Source organism: Bidens hawaiensis, unplaced genomic scaffold, assembly GCF_021521415.1.
Source record: "Bidens hawaiensis isolate Kalapana, Puna unplaced genomic scaffold, B.hawaiensis_p1.1 tig00014463_1, whole genome shotgun sequence".
Taxonomy (NCBI): domain Eukaryota; kingdom Viridiplantae; phylum Streptophyta; class Magnoliopsida; order Asterales; family Asteraceae; genus Bidens; species Bidens hawaiensis.
Genome location: NW_027492258.1, coordinates 48,645 through 69,149, shown reverse-complemented (window position 1 = coordinate 69,149; position 20,505 = coordinate 48,645). Strand labels below are relative to the sequence as shown.

General features: G+C 31.0%; 1 protein-coding gene and 3 pseudogenes across 2 annotated transcripts; all 4 read left to right on the top strand.

Annotated features, from left to right (window-relative positions):
• The first annotated feature begins 871 nt into the window (after nt 1-871).
• Nucleotides 872-7,846, top strand: LOC143546745 (putative glycosyltransferase At3g42180; annotated as a pseudogene).
• Nucleotides 7,847-8,001: 155 nt separating this feature from the next.
• Nucleotides 8,002-8,659, top strand: LOC143546743 (putative glycosyltransferase At3g07620 pseudogene; annotated as a pseudogene).
• A 1,234-nt stretch (nt 8,660-9,893) lies between these two features.
• On the top strand, nt 9,894-12,867 carry LOC143546757 (ras-related protein RABB1c-like). Its single transcript, XM_077038347.1, has 6 exons — nt 9,894-10,030; nt 10,910-11,049; nt 11,365-11,447; nt 12,130-12,334; nt 12,414-12,482; nt 12,568-12,867. Exons 1-6 carry the CDS (start codon nt 9,985-9,987, stop codon nt 12,658-12,660), a joined length of 636 nt encoding a protein of 211 aa, XP_076894462.1. The 5' UTR covers nt 9,894-9,984; the 3' UTR covers nt 12,661-12,867.
• Nucleotides 12,868-14,206: 1,339 nt separating this feature from the next.
• Nucleotides 14,207-18,585, top strand: LOC143546742 (vacuolar cation/proton exchanger 3-like; annotated as a pseudogene). Its single transcript, XR_013137642.1, has 11 exons — nt 14,207-14,260; nt 15,029-15,266; nt 15,343-15,406; nt 15,565-15,593; nt 15,668-15,864; nt 17,137-17,564; nt 17,651-17,767; nt 17,874-17,927; nt 18,122-18,237; nt 18,378-18,474; nt 18,569-18,585. The product of XR_013137642.1 is annotated as a vacuolar cation/proton exchanger 3-like (transcript).
• Nucleotides 18,586-20,505: the final 1,920 nt, after the last annotated feature.

Sequence of the window (20,505 nt, the reverse complement as noted above, 5' to 3'; positions counted from 1 at the left end):
CTATGTTCTAATATCGAAATATGCACATTACTTGTTTCATCTATTAATTTGGCTTTGAAATTTCTTCAATCGCTACCTTCATTTGTCAATTTAATTGAACAATGATTCACATTGAATTACTTATAACAAAAACGAAATGATTTAACTAATTTTATAGAATAAACCAACCATTTCTTTTAATTTTTCTTCATTCGGTAGCTTTCGCATACAAAGGAAGTATTAAAGCTTCTGAGTATTCGTCTTTTGAAAATTTATAAACACAAATTTTAATCGGGTCTTTTTCTATTAATGATGATCAACTTTCAAATGAGAATCAAGTTAACGAATCTTCAAACATTATTGACCCAAGTCAATGGAATAATATAAATAATAATTTAAGGAATTTACCTATAAAAAAGACACGGTAAAATTTATGATTACAAATTTACAAAATATAAATATTCAAAAAAGCCTTAATATTTCTCTTTTTATGTGAAACTTATCGAATAAAGAAAGCTTAACAAGAAAATGGTTGGCAATTTACTATGAAGAATTAGATAATAGATTATATATTTTGTTTTTGTTGTAAGTTATTCGATGTTAATTAATATACAAGTAAATTAGTGTTTACAAAAAATAGCAAGGCATTAAAAGTTAATTAAATTAAAATACGAATATAATTTATTTTTACTTACTTAATTTAAAAATCAGATAGTAACTAACGTATAACAGTTATTAAAAAAATGGATAGAAAAACATGAAACGCATTCTTAGGGAACGGAAGGTTCCGAATAGCATGCAAACCAGACCACTTGGGGTTGGTTTTTTCATCCTCGATCCATTTCATGCTTTCTGTCCCAACACACACACAACAAACCCTAGCTAGCAGATCCATCCATCCATTCAATACAACATGTTCTGTAGATCAAACAATAATCAATCATTCACACTCATTTCCGTTACACTCCTCGCCCTCGTTATCGTTGTCGTCGTCTCATACGCCTCCACCGGCCTCTCTTTCTTATCGCTTCCCGCCTCGCCATGGTCTTCATGGCGATGGCCGTTATCTTCGTCTTCATCAACTATTTCTATCCCTTCATTCAATCTCCACCACCAACGCCGCGGTTAAACCCTAACACCGAGCTCTACTCCATGTTTAATGTAATTTATCTATCGATCTTCTTATATTACTTGAATAATTAATGTATGTTTGAAAGTTATTGGTCATAACTCAGGACGGTGTTGTTCCAATATCTGGATTACTGTTCTGACCATAGACGGTCAAAGTTTGAATATACTTGGTCAAAACGCATTCTGACCTCTATCAGGACAGTCGTTTTGACCAAGACGTTCACATTTTGAAAACTTTTGAAAGTTGTTGACGTCGTTCATCCAATATCTGGATTGCTGTTTTGAATATAGATGGTCAAACTATAAATATTTTATTTTTCAAAATGGTCGTCTAATATCTATAGATTGTCATACAATGAATTTATGTTGTTGTTGCCAAAACGATTGTCTCACCTCTATTTGAACAACCGTTGAAAATGATGTGGGATTAAATGTCAGACCGTGTGTATATAGTTGACTCATATTTATATTAATTAATTATCTTACTACTTTAAACTTCGAATGTTTGATCGATTTTGATGGTTTTTGTTGTGGAATTAGTGTGATACGGATTCGTGTAAGAAGCAAAATACGAAGATGAATAATGTGGTGAGTCAATTAGTTAAAGAATTGAAAGTTGAGAGCTTGTTGAGGAGAAACAAGAAGAGAGACAAGAACCTGGAGAAGGTTGAAGCAGAGCGAGCCGGAGCTCGGGTTTTGATAAGAGACGCCGCCACGAGCCGTAACAACAGCAGTTCATCTTCTCCGTTAAATGATCCTGATTATGTACCGAGCGGAAATATTTACAGAAATCCTTACCTTTTCCACAGGTAATTAATTATTTTCTCGTTACGGTACTTTCATATTAATATTTATTTCCCTTTTTTTTTTAGTTTATAATTTTATATACGTTGCTAGTGGCTCACATAATTTATGCATCGAACGTTTTCTTTCACATATAATGAAAGTGCATTTAAAGTTAATTAACTTCACTAATGACATTAATATTAATGTTTTAAAACATTATAGATTGAGACCATCTCCATACGGACCGTGTTCCTTGTAGCTTGTACGATAGGGGCATTCCCATTGTAATTTTGGTGGGACCGACCAATTAGTATTTTTTTTATTGTTAAACTTTCAACTATTTGTCTCATGTGTTTTCACTTTTAACTTTTGATGGCTTGTATGTCATTTTTATTTAATATAGTAATTAGGTAAAATAATAAATAATCATAAGTAAACTGTTTTGCCTCCCAAATACGTTTACCCAAATAAACAATTCAATCCATGTGAACATGACTAGATTTATATTTATATAATAACATGACATCAGTGTTTTTTTATTACTTACAAAGCAATTAATGCCTGAGACCCAAATAATAGAAAGTTTTACTGTGAACAAGAGATGTCACATGCCTCACAAGAATCGTGGATGCTTTGTCGGCTCGTTTTGTGTTTTTCAAGATTTCCAACAATAAACTATATACTCTTGAATCATTTTGAAATTGTACAAAACACAAAAACAGGACTATTACAGAAACTGTCTTTATTAATTGTGGTATAGATAAAATATAAAATTTGTTACTAAATATAAAAATACCACTTGTCTATGTTTTTTAAAGGCTCTTAATATAATAATACTAGGTTATTGACTCGTGTACGACACGGGTGGAAATATATAAAACATTTAACAACAACACTCGAGAAGACAATAACATGATATATAGATGTTATTATAACGTATTATAAACAAAAAGTTGCTTCAACATAAGTACAACCAAAATAACATTGGTTCTACAATTACTATATACATAATACTTTTCATAAATATTACCATCTTGAAAAACATTTATCACTAACTTCATTTTCCAAATTCAAATGTGCCATTTCTTTTTAACATTAACAAGCTTTAAGTGATCTAAATCTCTTAAAAAAACAGATCATTGGATTTCAATATTGATTTATGATAGTACCCGTGTTACACACGGCGGAACATATTTAAAAAATGATATATATGTAACATCATATAAATTTAATGAAATGCAAATGTTTTACTTATAAATAAAGGATACTTTTACATGAATTATAAGACATCATAACTTATTTGAATCAAATACAAAAAAATACAAATACTAACAAAGATAAATGAAAAGTTAAAATATTTTATAACTTATATCATTAGTACAATAATAAGCAAACAAATGAAATTAATCTCCAAATCAATAAAACAATTCTATAATGTCGATTCAACAAAACTTTTATCTCAATGTTGATTTAAAAGATGAACTTTATGTAGGACATTTATTACACATCAATAACTGTAATATTTATTACTCTAAGATAGTACCTGTGTTTATTTGCACATCAATTTAAAACATTTATTGTAAACCATGTTTGAATTAAATATTACCATCTTGAAAAAATTATAGTTAGTAACGTACTATCTTGAAAAAAAAAATTAACACACCATGTTTGAATTAAAAGGTCTAACTTTTAATTTTAAAATGTCATATTTTGACTTCAAATTGTAAACATAATATATATGCATTTTTTAAAATCCAAAATGTGTCCACTGTTTTTTCTTTTGCTTGAAGCAAACTTAATACAATTAATAGTAACTCATAATAACATAATAATGGATTTTAAGAGAATATATAATTAAAAATGTTACAATAGTCAAAATAAATGTATGCTAATTTTTATATGGACATAATTTGTGAGTGCAAATCTTAAATTTAAAAGCACTTAAATCATGTTGATATATTTCAAAAAAGTTATATTTACTATGTAAATGTTATTTAAAATTTAAAACGATTTAATATGAATGGTCAAAAATGATTTAATATGAATGGTCAAATACTTAAATCGGTCGGAAATTTATTTAGTTTATAACTTCTTCATTCGCGTTTTTTAACAAATAAAGAAAGTCAAACCATATAAATTGTAATAATGAGATAATTATGGTATTATTTCGGTCAAACCATATTAAGGAATGAGTTTATAAAAATGAAAAAAAATTAAAAACTATATACAATTAGGGTAAACAAAAATACAGAATTGAAGTTCTGAGTTGTTTTAACATTGATTACAAATTTGAATTTGTAATAGTATGAACGGTAACTTGTAATTTTATAACAAAAATAAAAATAATAGTCTGAATGGTAACTTTTTAAGGTAGTACTTTTTGAAATATCTAGAACAAAAAATAGTAAAAGTAATAACATACTTGTAAAGCATAATTTTAATAATTTAACATAATCTGAATTATAATTTTTGGTAATTATTAAGATACGGTTATAGTCAATACAATGATGGAAAACATATATAGAAACAATTATGTTTGACAAACAATTATTATGGACATTAAATAGGAATTCAAATTTAAATCATATACCTAAAATGTAGAGAAATACTACAGAGAAAATAGAGACTTTCATTTAATTATTTATGTAAAATAGTAAACTTATTATTATCTACCGATTATGGACCATTAATTTTAGAGAACTTATTATTATGTAAATTATGGATAATTAATTTCAAATTAATTTTTTATGATATACCAAAACTATAAACAATTACGGTAAACAAAAATAAAGAATTGAAGTTATGAGTTGTTTTAACATTTAGAACGAATTTTGAATTTGTAATGGTATGAATGGTAACTTGTAATCTTTTAACAAAAATAAAAATACTAACATAACTGTAAAGTATAATTTTAATATGTTACCTTAAACATAATCTGAATGTTGGTATATATTCCATGTAAATGTTGGTCAAACCATTATTATGAACATTAATTAGAAATTCAAATTTATGGGAACTTATTATTATGTAAATTATGTATAATTAAAGTATATAAATTATGGGATAATTAAAGTATTAAAGTATATAAATTACAATATTGATGTTAATTCGGTTATATATACAAAATGAAGGAACAAATAAACATTAATCAGAAATTCAAATGTTAGTCAAACAATTAAAGGAAACATGTTAAATAGAAAACATGTTAATATTTCGTGTAAATGTTAGTCAAATAATTAGTATGGACATTAATTAGAAATTCAAATTTAAATTTAAATAATATACCAAAAATGTAGAGAGATACCATAAATAAATTCGATATCTTGATTCACTTATTTATGTGAATTAGTAAATCTATTATTATGTATTATTATTTATAGATTATGGACATTTAATGTTAGATAAATTATTATTATGGAAATCATGGATAATTAATTTAAAATTAAGTTTTTATGACACACCAAAAGTATATACAATTACGGTAAACTCATATTAACTTTGAGTTGGGTGAAATGATTGCAAATTAATTTGTATTTCGTTAAGATTTAAATTTTTATATAAAAGGGAATACAATAATTATATTATAAAAGGTAGTAACAAAGTTCTATGTATGTGTAAATGTTATTTTATAATTATCATTGATATGGTCAAAAAGTAAATGAGAAAATAAAATGAAGTTAATTTGTAAAATCGGTTTTCTTTAAAAATTAAGAAAAGAAATTGTGTATAAAATGTGAATGAAATAAATTGTATTAAGCAACAAAATTAGGAAATAGTTAATTGAGAAAATCAATGCATATAAAATGGGAATCTTGTTATGACCATAAATTAGAAAAGTTAAACTAAATAATTTGAATTAATGGAATAGTTAATTGTGTCATTTATTAAGGCGTCGGAAAACAAAATATACATCAAGGTATAGATTAATATTTATTGAAATATTGAAATACATGAATATTCAAAAAAGAAAATCTATACATGATAATATAATAAAAATACATCTTATAAAGTCTTGATCCATCGTGAAATCATATTATATGAGTCGAAAAATAACCTGAAATAATAAAATCGAAAATTAATATTGATATTATGGTTTTTTGAATTATAGTTAATAACTGGAAAATTTAAAAGATGTAACCGGAAAAACGATATTGTGACAATGACCATGGTATGTCGGATTTTTTTGTAGAATTTTAAGAGAAATGAACATCTATTAGTCTTGGCGTTGACCTGAAATTAGAAAGTAGAATATTAATGTTGATATTATGGAATATTTGATTTTTAATTTGTAACCGGAAAAATTGAATGTCTTACCGGAAAATAAGAAATATGGTTTTTAACCATGGAATCTCCGATTTTGATACCGTCGATGGATGAACATAATTTTGATTTAGAACATAGATTAACAGCATGTCAAACAAAAGAACACGAAAAATTAAAAAAATACTAATAAATATAAAACAATCATCATTGTTATAAGTATAACACATAACCGAAAAAAAAACGGGTCAATACTTACCGGAAAAACGTAAACACGTCCAAAAATTATAGACATCGCCTTTCTTTATTAAAAACCTAAACTGATTTTAATAAAATTAGTTAACAATTAAAAGAAACATAAAAAGATTAGAAGAAACAATAACCGGAAGAAATATAATATTGCCGGAATTACATATATCAACAATCGGAATTTAATATATAATAGAAACTTAACGGAAAATAATTAATAAATATATAGATTTGGATTGGCCGGAATATGGGAGATGATGAAAGAAGATCCGGCTATTAGAGAAAGAAAGAAAAACATGATTAGGGTAAAAAATTAAGAAATATTATTGTTTAAATATAGGTTAGAGGATGAGTTGGCATTAATATGAAAGGAATTGGTGACATGGCATTGAGGTGGCATTGATTTTATTTTTGATTTATTTAATTAATAAGAAAAATAGAGAAGTGCAAGATATATTTGGAAAGAAAGAAAATCATCTAATAGAAAAGGGGTATGTGGAGGCAAACTAATTTGTTTTAATAGTATAGTAGGATTATAGTACTTAAACTTTGATGTCTGGATTTTTCATACTTACCATATTGATCAAACGAGTTTGATTACAAATAAAGATCTACAAACGAGTTTGATTACACAATAAAAAACATAACAAGCCTTTTATATTTCAAATTTGATTGTGTATTTGATGTATCACCTAAAAATATACATCAAATACATTGTCAAAAAAGAATGGATATATAGACAGATTTTAAAACTCGAAAACATTAGAAAAAATATATTTTTATTTAAGACAATAGAACTAGAGATGAAATAAATTGATCTATCATATTCTACCTTTATTTTTTGTTAGCATTTTTATTATCTTGTTGAGGTTACTATTATATATGTTGTTTAAAATAATAATAATAAAATGTTTCATGTGTAGGAGTTACTTGCTTATGGAGAAGCTATTCAAAGTATACATCTATGAAGAAGGAGAGCCACCCTTATTTCACAAAGGTCCTACCTTTGGCATTTACTCCACGGAAGGCATCTTTCTTAACTTCATAGAGAAAGACCCTAGTTTTCGAACATATGACCCAAATCGAGCTCATGCGTATTTACTCCCATTTAGTGTCACCATGATCCTTGATTATCTTTTCGACCCAATTATCCGCGATAAAGCTGTCCTTGAGCGTGTTATTGGTGATTATGTGCACATAGTTTCATCAAGGTACCCTTACTGGAACCAGAGCCTGGGATCCAACCATTTCATGCTAGCTTGCCATGACTGGGTAGGTTCAAATCCTCTATGCATAAATTTGAGCTGTCACGTCGGTAGGCCAGGCACATTGGGTAACAGGTTATAACACGTTTTGATTAAATATATACTGTCTGTCTTTCAGTATGGGTCTTAATGGGCTAGCGGGCTTACCGACAAACACTTTCTATCAAGTTATTTGAAAACTATAAATACTTAATGAGTTAGTAAAAAAAAAATAAATAAATAAAACTTGATACAACAACAATCCAAGCACATGCATACAACATACTGGGAGTATGCATTTATTAAAAGGGTTAATTGCACATAAAAGTCCATAAACTAGTTATGAAGAAACATGATGAAATCAAGCCGGTTTTGCTTATGTCCTAGTGGATATGAAGTGGCGAGTCCACGAATAGTGGAAGCTATATACGCTGGGTGTGTGCCCGTGTTGATATCTCAGCATTATGTACTACCATTTAGTGATGTTCTCAACTGGGATGCATTTTCAGTTCGCGTGTCAGTGGGTGAAATACCGAACTTGAAGAGGATTTTGTTGGGAATATCAGATGATGAGTATGTTAGGCTGCAGGTGAATGTTAAGAGGGTGCAACGACATTTTGTGGTTAATAATCCAGCGAAAAGATATGACATTTATCATATGATTCTACACTCATTATGGTTAAGAAGACTAAACATACATATTTATGGCTAAGAACATTGATAGAAAAGTTGTAGTGTACCAGTGGTAGATTGTTACAGCTTTTATAATTTCGAATTTTAGATGGTTTTTACAAAAATATATCACATGTATCAGAAAACCTGTGAATGAAAATCTACAAGTTAGTGTTTGATGACTGAGATTAATGGATGATTTGTTTATGATATAAAGTGGTTGAGCTTGAATATTCTGGATACAGTTATAGCCATTGATTAATTAGATTATTAAAATTTTCAGTTCATGGGTTGAATATCTCTACTTATTGATGGATGACATAAGGTCAGAAGCCTGATAATTCTCTACCAAGATCCAATCCAAATAAATTGAATTGTGGTTTTGGGTTTAGTCTAAAAGTGTAGGCGGCTCTGGATTGAAACCGTGAACATGTTTAGCGTAACAGGTTACGCTTGTGTCAACCAACGGGTTCATGGGTTGACCTGTTTAACCATTTGTTTACTTATACACTACTTTTTTTAGAATGTTTTTATGCGGTAACTTGAACTATTTTGTTACCTTTTGTACCAAAAATATATAAGTTTAAAAACATGTATTTTCATAACTTCAAAAATAAAAAAAAAATGCATTTGTAAATTTAGAATTTTAAAGTATTAATACCTAAAAAAATTAACTTTTATTGGGTGTCATGTGCGTGACATAATTTTCGTGCCATATTAGAGTTCAACCCGCAAACATGGCGTGCTTAGCAACCTCGATTTTATGCTTCGAACTTGATTAGGCTAATGACTATAGATAACCTATTAATCGAGTAAATGTCATAACTTTGTTAAGACCAAAATAAAATATAGAATTGTCAAGTAAGTGATATATATTAAGTGATAAATAAAAAATATTAAAGTTATATATTATGTTATATGTAGTTAAAACTTTAAATATATGAAGAAATAAACACACATACACGTGAAAATAGTTAAATAAATTGATAAACGAATCGAGTCTGAACTTTTAATGTTATTTGTAGGTAAACAAACTAACTTCAAATTAGTATTACTTAATCTCGTAATCTTTTTAAAATACTTTAAAGCAAAACTAAGTAGGCTAAACCGGATTGATTTTAAAACCGGTTCAGATTGGATCATTGAAAGTCAAAATCAACTCGGACCCAAAGCGGTTTGTAAAGAAAAAACAAACCAAAACAGATAAGTTTTAACTGGTTGTTACATAATAACCTTTATATCATTCAAAACGATTACAATGAGGTGGCATGTACATGAATATCAAGTTTCGTCGCAATCCCATTTTTAGTAGCAAACCCAATCCTAGATGGGCAACAAACCGGCTTTAGACCGTATTCAACTTAGTTTTTCTCATACCGGTTTCAAGTTTCAACTTACATACATACACTTACTGACCTACACCGATAGATTGGGCCTTGAATTATTTATGTTTGGGCTTTATGAAAAAGAAAAATACTTGGTTCTAGTGACAGGTCAGCAAACACGAGTCCAAAAGTTGGTTGTATTTTTTTACATATTTTTTCTTTTCTTCAGATCATATTCATTCATTAATCACGAAAAAACACTAGCAATACTTAGCTTTCAATTTCATGTTGGATTAATTTCGGTTTCAATTCCGAGAGATAGATCTGAAGAAAGAATCATGTCCTACGCATACCTTTTCAAATACATCATCATTGGTGATACCGGTAATCTGCTTTATTTATTATTATTATTATTATTATTATTATTTAGTCATTAATTTTGTTATGTTACCCTAAATGTATGATCTAAATGTTCATCGCCTTGTGGTGTATTATGTCCGTCTGGATATGAATCAGGCCATGATCTTACTGGAAGTAATTAATTATTTTATGCTCTCTTTAATTTTATACAATTTGTTCATTATATTTGTTATTCTATTTGTTTGATTATAGCATCTAGGGGTGGGCAAAGTCGGTTGCATAACCATTGCCGAATGGTTGGTTGGTTAACTGTCGGTTATGGCTCACTTTCGGTTAATGTCTAGTGTGTTTTTTTTAGTATTTTTTTTCCTTTTGTGTCGGTTGAAAATGGTTCGGTTATGATGTTTCAAGCTCATTTGTGAAGTTTCAAAGCTGAAATGTGCCGGTTCCAAGCTTGTTTATGGTGTTTTAAAGCTCGGTTAGTATGAATTTTATGTTCGAAGATAGAAATGGAGTTATAAAAAAAAATGGTAATAGATGTATACAATTTGGAAAAACGCAAACATACAAGGTTTGGTTTTAGTTAAAGTCGGTTAACGAAGACATATTAACTGTAACCACATCCGAATGGTCAGTTAACCATATCTACTAAGCCATAGCCGATCGGTTTTGTCGGTTATGGTTAATTTTTTCACTTAACGGTTCGGTTTTTGCCCACTCCTAATAGTATCTACATTTGTGCATTTCATTGGTGACTTGGATTGTAATGCCAAGCTTTTATAGATGATTGTTAGACAGAGATTGTGGCATGTATATCATACATGAAGAAGTTTTCTTGGATTAATAAGTTATGTACTGCCATCAATGAAACAGAAAATATTAATAATCTATAATACCATTCAGGGGTTGGAAAATCATGCCTTCTTCTGCAGTTCACTGACAAGCGGTTCCAACCAGTTCATGATTTAACTATTGGTGTTGAATTCGGTGCCAGAATGATCACCATTGACAACAAACCAATAAAGCTGCAGATATGGGACACGGTTTGTTAACTTATTTCCTTTCTTTGGTACTTATACATTCATTGTTGCACTTGTAGTGTTTTTTTCTTTCTTTTTTTTTTGAAAGGCAAACTTTTAAATAAAGCCACTCTGGTTAGAAATTTCTAACTAGAAACAAGACAAAATTACATACTAAGTAACGGGTTTTTAAGCCACGTCACCCAGTTCATACGGTGTTTAAAGTTACGAGACGAATACCACAAAAAAGATGTTTTTTTCTTTCTAATGCAATATTCTGATTATTCATTAAATTTATATTCATCTCTGACCTTTTCTTTTTTGCTTCTGGTATTACAGGCGGGCCAGGAGTCGTTTAGATCAATAACCAGGTCTTACTACAGAGGTGCTGCTGGTGCACTTCTGGTTTATGACATCACCAGGTATCATTCTTATACGTGTCTGTCAATCGTGTCGGGTTGGCGGTTGAATTGTTCAAACCGAACACGAACCATATTTTATATGTGTCAAAAACATCAACCTAACCAGCACACACTTGAAATTGTGTAACCTGAAGACGACCCATTTAACCTGTTTATTTAAATGGGTTGGCGGGTTATGTTCAAGTTGTAAACGTGCTAATCAGGTTGATGAGTTAAATGGGTCATAGACAGATTACTGGGGTGACTTGTTTAACTAAACATGTTGTTGGGTCGACTATTTTAACTAAACTGGTTAAACAGATCAACCCGACCACAACCTGTTTTCTAAATGGGTTAGATATGCCAACCCCAAACCTGACGATTCTTGTGTCGTGTCGGGAATTTCCACCCCTAATTCTCTCTTTTTTATAAATCTTGTTTGCTAACCGAAAGTTTGGGCATTAACACACACACACAACACATTTTAAAGTATGAAAAGTCCATTTTATTTAAAAATTAAAATCATAATGAATCCAATCTGAATGTTTTGACATTTCTTTATTCAGACTTATTTTCCTGTCTACAAGTGAATTTGAGTTTTTTTCCCTTCAATTAATGATGGCACACTCAATTATGAAAGATTATTATAATAGGGATGTGTTCAACATGGTGTGTATAACTTTATATATTGTGTATAATACAGGAGGGAAACTTTTAATCATCTTGCAAGCTGGTTGGAGGATGCTAGACAGCATGCAAATGCAAATATGACTGTAATGCTCATTGGTAACAAGTGTGATCTTTCACACAGAAGAGCAGTTAGTACTGAAGAAGGTGAACAGTTTGCTAAGGAAAATGGTCTGGTATTCATGGAAGCTTCTGCAAAAACCGCGCAGAATGTTGAGGAGGTCATTTATTTTCTTATATTTAATTACTAATTGATTGTTTTTGGAAATTTCTTATTATGATTTACGTATTCTTTTTCAGGCATTTATAAACACAGCTGGAACAATCTATAAGAAGATTCAGGATGGAGTTTTTGACGTGTCAAATGAGGCATGTGTCATTTTTCTTTACATACATCTTTCTAAATCATCTTAGTTAACATTAATTATTATCCTTTGTTTCTGTTTTGTGACAGTCTTATGGGATTAAAGTCGGTTATGGTGGTAATTCTGGGCCATCGGGAGGAAGAGATGGCGCCCCTGCTCAAGCAGGAGCCTGTTGCAGTTAAAAAGAGACTTTCAAGTTTATTATTTGATACATTCTTGTCCATGGTATTTTTACCTTTCTCGTGTTGGTTCAACTTTCACGAATAGCGCTTGTCGATTCTTAGTTAATTGATCATGTAAAGTTGCTGTTAGTTTGAAACCAGATGAATTAGTATATAAATGTTCTTGACTTTGGGGTTTTATATATGTTCGTTTTTGTTTGTTTGTGCTATTGCTATCACGCATTTGGTTCAACTCAACTTGAAATTCTCGTACACCAAGGGACTTGCACTATATCACACTTGGCATCTACAACTGAGATTTAACATTTTATACACAAGTCAAGCTACCAACTTGGTTATTGTAAAGAAATTAAGCAAATAAGCAATTAGATAATTTCAAATATAGTTTTATCAGCCAATTTTGACACTTGCTTAAGAAAGCTTTGCATGCTCACCCTTGGCGATTTAGACTTCCAAACTGTAACTATTTGCACAATTGTCTAACCAATCCATCTTTTGATCAACTTCACCAATCACAAGACCAATTAAGTATTCTAATTCAGTTATATGCATCCATTAGGTCATCTTTAAACACATAATAGTGCATTTGAGCCTCATACCAATTCATTTCATTCAAAACTCGTCGTATTAAGTTTGATCACCTCCCTATGCATAATGCATTTGAAAGTCCCAACACACTCTTGCGAAGTGCAAACCAACTTAACAATCCAATGAGGTAAACCAAACTGCTCTGAGTATTGATGTAATTTGACACTTCAGTCCAATCTTCGTGTCATGATGATTCGGTTTACTCAATTTAGGCAACAAGTAGAAAACAAACGAGTGCTACAAAAGTTGTTAACACCACTCACAATCGTTGTCTCTCCACCACCTAATCGTTGTCTCAGACTCCACCAGAACGCCTCATAGTCAATGCCCCATAAGCAGGTGAACCTATTTTTGTTTTTATTTTTTTCTAAAATATCCATTTCAACCCGACTCCGTATTGAGCCTAACTCGTTTTAACCCATACCAAACTGATACTTTATAGAAACATGTGTTGACCCGACCCAGATCCTAACCTGGTCAGTTTGTTACACTTACTCGAATGCAGTCAAACTCTAATTAATTTTTCTGTAAACCAAATGAAGGCTTTTTAATAAAATTCAAAATGAATAAGTAACCAGATGATTCTGAAAAACAAGAAACGATTTATTGACATCAATGTCAACGTCAGTGATTATCATCAAACTCAGCGTACGTACACATTCATCACCCTAACTGCCTCATCATGCAAACACAAAAATAATAATAATAATAATAATAATAATAATAATAATAATAATAATAATAATAATAATAATAATAATAATAATAATAATAATAAGGTTGTGCGTTTGATCAATATAACCTAACTGCCTCATCATGCAATCACATTGCTCAATCTGTTTGATCGTATTCTGTTGTATTGATTTCTAAAATTGATCTTCGTTTGATAGCTGCACCAGCACCCGTTGATCATTTCGTTGTTTGAATGCATTCAAAGTTCCATCTCGCCAGTGAAACTATGGGCAACAGCACCAATTTGAGGATATTAGGAGGCCTCAATTCTCATTTACAAGTAACTTTTATTCTTACCTCTATATTCATATATTCAATTCATCATGCCATGCGTTAGTAAACGAACCAAATGAAGACATGTTCGTGTTCGTTCATTTAACTTTAAACAAACACCAATACTTAATCAAACAACTATCTGTGTTCATAGTCGTTTGTTAAAAAATGAACGGCTCACAAACATAAACAAACACAAATGACATATTTGAAAAAAGATAAACGAACATATATGGACAAACTTAATGAACACAATCAAGTAGATGCCTAATCCAGATAATGTTTAATTGTTTTCTATTTATTATGTAAACAAGCATAAAGTAACAAAGATAAACAGACATAAACGAACAAAACATGCGTCCGTGTTCGTTTGTTTAATAAAATGAACACAAATGTGTTGTTCATGTTCGTTCGTTTATTTTATAAACGAACTTCCCGCCAAACGGTTCATGAACCGTTCATGGAACGTTCGCTTCGTCTACAGCTCTATGTGTAAGCATTAGATAGAATAAGTTAGATAGGCTTAATGTTGTATACTTGTATATGATTTGATTAGGTTTCTTTTATATAAATAGTTATCAATAAAACACAATACCTTATGCGTTTTTCACTATTCTATAGTTACTTCTACCTTTTCCCTTAAGATTTATTTCATAAATCAATTCTGATATACCTTGATAATATGAACAGTCAACAATTGTAATCAGAACGTTTTATAGTGACATACACCATAAACTGTGCTTTTTTTTATTTTCTAAAATAAGAATTTTCACAGATGAAATCATCAAGTGTAAAGTCAATGATTGAGTTAGAAGATGATAGTCGAGCTATACCCGTGTCAACTACCAGAAACTTGTTAAAAGGCGGGCCGAAAAGTTTTGGCGCCAACTCTACATGGAACATAATGTTAGCCAGTATAAAGACTGCTTTCTTTTCTGATAAACTAAGTTTACTCTTACCTTGTGGCCCATTAGCAATGCTGGTTGACCAATTGACCCATCGCCCAGTGAGTTACATTATTAATATTGCTACCATTTGTCATGAATTTGTATTTTTACCACTGTTTTAATCTGTTTGTTTATGATATCAGGGTGTTTATGTTGAGCTTATTAGGCATCATACCTTTGGCAGAGCGTTTGGGTTGGGCCACCGGGTAATTATCTACAAATTAATGTCTTCAATAACTTTGTGCCACATCATGTATATAATTGAATATATGTCAATTATAAACTTGAATTTAGTGTTTTTATGGTTTATAAAATGATCTTTCAAAAAGAAACATGTTTTGACTATTTAACTTCTTTTGTGCAGACAACTGGTTTTTTACACAGTACCTACAGGTTTGTTTTTCAATTTTCAAGGGTCTCAATCGCATAGTAATCATTTAATTTATATATAAAATTTGGAATTACAGTGGGTGGTCTTCTCAATGCCACTTTTGGCAATGCAACAGAGTTGATAATATCACTGTTTGCATTGAAGCAAGGCATGTTACGCCTCGTTCAGCAGTCATTACTAGGGTCAATTTTGTCCAACATGTTGCTTGTTCTTGGATGTGCACTTTTTAGTGGAGGCATCACACATCATAATAAGGAACAAATGTTTAACAAGGTTAGTTGATTGCCATTGTTCAGTTAACTTTAACCGGTTAACTTATCAACGGGTCGGTTTGGGTTAAGATTTAGATCCAATGCTCAAAATAGAAAACTTAGCTTAAGTGGAATGCTTCAAAAGAGTCGAAAGTCGCCTAAAAGTGTGTTTTAAAGATTGAAACCTCCAAAATTCTTTTATTTAAATAATATGGTTTTTACAACTGTATTGGCATTCTAATTGCTTATAGAAAGTTTAAAAGTTGTGGCAAAAAAAGTAGGCTTGTAAACGAACACAAACAGAGCATTGGCTCAACTTGTAGGAGAGTTGTCTCGGCTTGGTGAAACTGCTTCTGCCCATTTGGTGAACAACTCTGTTGCTACTAAAATGAAACATTTTCCCCTCGAGGGAGTGGTTATTTTCCCGATGAAATCGAGGGCACAAGTTTGATATGGGTAGGGAGCTCCACGGCTGGAGCATGTATAAGGTTGCAGCCGCAAAAGCAAATCTAAATAGAATATATATATATATATATATATTGAAAGTGTTCCGTAGGATATCTAGGTAGCTAATCTTTACTTAACTCGACTCAAGCTGTATGTGTTCGTCTGTTTAAGTTTAAACAAACAAACGATCGAGCACAAAAAATAAACGATTGATCACGAAAAATTAAACGATCATGTTTTTTTTTTTTTTTTTTTTTGTCTGATTGCTAAGAAAATGAATATGATCGTTTTGGTTTATGTTTTTTGTTAACGGTATACACGAACGGTTCATGGCCGTAAAAGAATGAACATAACCGGGCATAGATGAACAAATGTAACTGAGCTAAAACTAGTTAAAAGTAATGTGAAGAACAATATGTTGGGCCTAGAAAGTTACAAAAACTTTACCAAGTTGTAATGGGCCAAAAAAATTTAAATGAATATATTAACAAACATGAACGAACAAAGATAAACAAACAAACAAACATACACATATTCAAGTGAACGAACGAGACATGTGTTTATGTTCGTTTATTGAACTAAATGAACAAATTTTTTTTTGTTAATGTTCGTTCGTTTAGTCAAACATAAACTATCTTCTGCCGAACGGTTCACGAACTGTATACTGAAAGCTCAGTTCGTTTACAAGCCCAACAAAAAGTGTTTCAAGTCAACCACAACCCGATCCGACCCATACCAAACACTACTCATTATCAAACGCCCATTTTTCCACCTCTATTCATCGTCATACTTGTAATGTGTATAATCAGTTAATCATTAATATTGATTAAATTAAGTTTATTGTCAGTCAAATGCTGGGATGAATGTAGGATTGCTCTTGATGGCAGTTATGGCCCTGATTTTCCCAACTGTTCTTCATGTCACAAACACCGAATTGCATATTGGGACATCAATATTATCCCTTTCAAGATTTTGTAGTTGTATAATGCTTGTAGCATATTGCATCTATATCTTTTTTCTGCTAACAAATCAGAAGCAAGATTATGCATCACTTAAAGAGGTACCGATCACCTTCATAAAGACTCATATAAAGTATAGCATCGTGCAATATGTTTATACTTTCTGTTAATTGTTAAAAAATATCAGGATACTCCGACATCGAGTTCAGATAAGGAAGAATTTGCAGATATTTCAAAGTGGGAATCGATTATTTGGCTTGGCGTTTTGACTCTATTCATTTCAATTCTCTCCAAATACTTGGTTAATGCAGTAGAGGTTCAAATCTTGTTAGTTTGATTATAAATATATAATCAGAGGTGGCATTTTAACCTATTTCAGCATACAGTGATTCTGTGTTCCAGGGTGCATCTGTTGCGATGGATGTCCCGGTAGCATTCATTAGTGTTATTCTGCTTCCTATTGTTGGGAATGCAGCAGAACATGCGAGCGCTATTATGTTTGCAGTGAAAGACAAACTTGTAAGTGTTTTTGTCTTGTTAGTTTGATATTTTTTACTTGTTAGTTTGATTAAAATCAGAGGTGGCAATTTAATCTTTTCTACCATAAATTTGATTACTTTTGTAGGACATATCTTTAGGAGTAGCGATTGGATCATCAACACAAATATCCATGTTTGTGGTAGGTGTTCATAAAGTATATTAGTGATTTCAGTATTTAATAATAATGATACTATCATACTAATCTCTGTTAAATGGTCATATTTTTGCAATATTTTGGCATTAAATTGTGTTTTATATGTGTTTAAAACTTTAACAAGTTTTGAATACAATGACTAAAATGTTCATCACCATTGTTAATGTATTCATCTACAGATGCCAATTTGTGTGGTTGTTGGGTGGATAATCGGACGCCCGATGGACCTCGATTTTGAACCTTTTGAGACGGCAACTCTTTTATGACGGTTCTGGTTGTAGCCTTCATGCTGCAGGTTTGAATATTAAATATATTATTCCTTCACATGAATATTGCAAAGTTTGACTATTTGTTAGATGTCTAATATTCTCTTGAACATCTACCCTTTGTTTGATTATTTCAACATATTGACTCAAAGTTTGACTAAACTTGCAGGAGGGAACATCAAATTACTTCAAAGGATTAATGCTCTTGTTTTGTTATATGATTGTTGCTGCAAGTTTTTTTGTACATATAGATCCTCTATATATACGTGAGTTTTTTTGTGCATACCAAGTTATGATAATCAGGTATTATAAGTTTGTTACTTCATACTATGCTGAATTCGTTTATTCTGGTTGTTGCAGAAGATGACCCTCAATAACCATACTTGAGTTACATCATCACATTCCAGTTGGGTACATGTTTCATACCCGATCAATCAGCTGTCAGAATCATGAAGCTTTTTCTACAAACCTCAGTTTGACTTGGGCCAATTGTTAAGAGTTTGGAATTTTCAGGTTGACCTCCATGAATCATTATGGTATTGTTAATGTGCTCATTTTCACGTTTTGTCACCTTAAATTTGGTTGTAGATCTCAGGTTCAATAACTTGAGGTGGGGAGGATAGAGTTTGTTAATGATTCAGTTAGCTTGTTAATTTGCTAGTCATATAAATATGACATGTAAGCACATAGAAAAATACAATATCAATTGAAAATTACACAAATTCTTTCTTTCTGTTATGTTGTAGGTTTAATATTTTCGACATCTCTTTGAATCGTGCAGGAATCACTTTCAGATTATAGTATATTAATGGCACTCTCAAGACCTATAATTGGATAATTGTAGAGAAAACAAGAGCGAGTCAGTATGAAAAATGTGTTCTAAAAATATAAAACAAATCAAAGACCTTCTTTATATAATTAAGGACCATCACGATGTTTTTTTGAAACATCACAACTCTGTATGAAACAGTTTGATAGTTTTCGGTTAAAAGGGTTAGCAGTTACTCAGTTATCATTAATATGTTGTAAACAATAGGATCTCCTTTAGCAACAACTCAGTTCGTACTAGTGTTGAGGATTGGATGGCCCAACTTGATGTTGATGCACACATATAGAGTGTTGATGCTTGATAGCCAAGTTGCTACTCATAAAAGTTGTTGATCAGATCATCACAATTACTAGTGACAACATATTTGTTGCTTATCATAATTGCTACCCATGGAAGTTCGAAGAAACTTTCAATGGTTTTGTCAACGATGTAATAAAAAAGAATTCCCAAGAAGATATCGCAAGATAATATCAATTTAAAATTTAAATTATCATCATTAAACTTGATAAACATTGAAGTGATTACTACATTATACTAGTGTAAAGATTGTACATCTACGATCACGTATTAGAGGGCATGAATATTATATTGTATAAGGTGATAACTTGTGAGAAGTAAATAAATAATGATCACTACCTTAATGGTAAGATTGTACATGGTTGCTATCTACCGTGTTCAGTGGTGAAGCTTGGACTAAGACACCAGGGAGGGTCGGACTCAAAATGTATACAAAAATTCACAAACAAAGTGGGCCGGACTCAAATTTTTGATCGAAAACGGCTAAATTTACACTACGTATACAAAAATTTCGGCCGAAAAGGACTAAATTTTACACTAAGTATAAAAATCTTCGGCCGAAAACGGCTAAATTTACACTACGTATACAAAAATTTCGGCCGAAAAAGGCTAAATTTTACACTAAGTATAAAAATCTTCGGCCGAAAACGGCTAAATTTGACACTATGTATAAAAGATTTCAGCCGAAAAGGGCTAAATTTTACACTACGTATAAAAATCTTCGGCCGAAAACGACTAAATTTTACACTATATATAAAAGATTTCGGCCGAAAACGGCTAAATATGCACGACGTATAAAAAATTTCTGACGAAAACGAGTAAATTTACACTACCGCGTAAAAAAACAGGGGTACGGGGCCACCCCAGGCCCTAAGTAATCTTCGCCAGTGACCGTGTTAAGAGAGTAGAATATTTATAAGGTGTTAACTATATGTCTTAAGGGGGAAGATTAATTGTCAAAAGAGTATGTTCCAAACTCGTACAAATGAAGCTTTTCAAATATTGACCTGACTTCGGAATGTGTTCATATTGACTTGACAAAATGGTTTTTAACAAGCTGACTTGACGTGAGAGTGTCCACTTGGCTCTAGCTCCAAGAAATCTTTAACATGTTAATGTTACAAGGTCATGAGTAATGGTTAATGTCTTATAAATGGTTATCTCGTCGTAT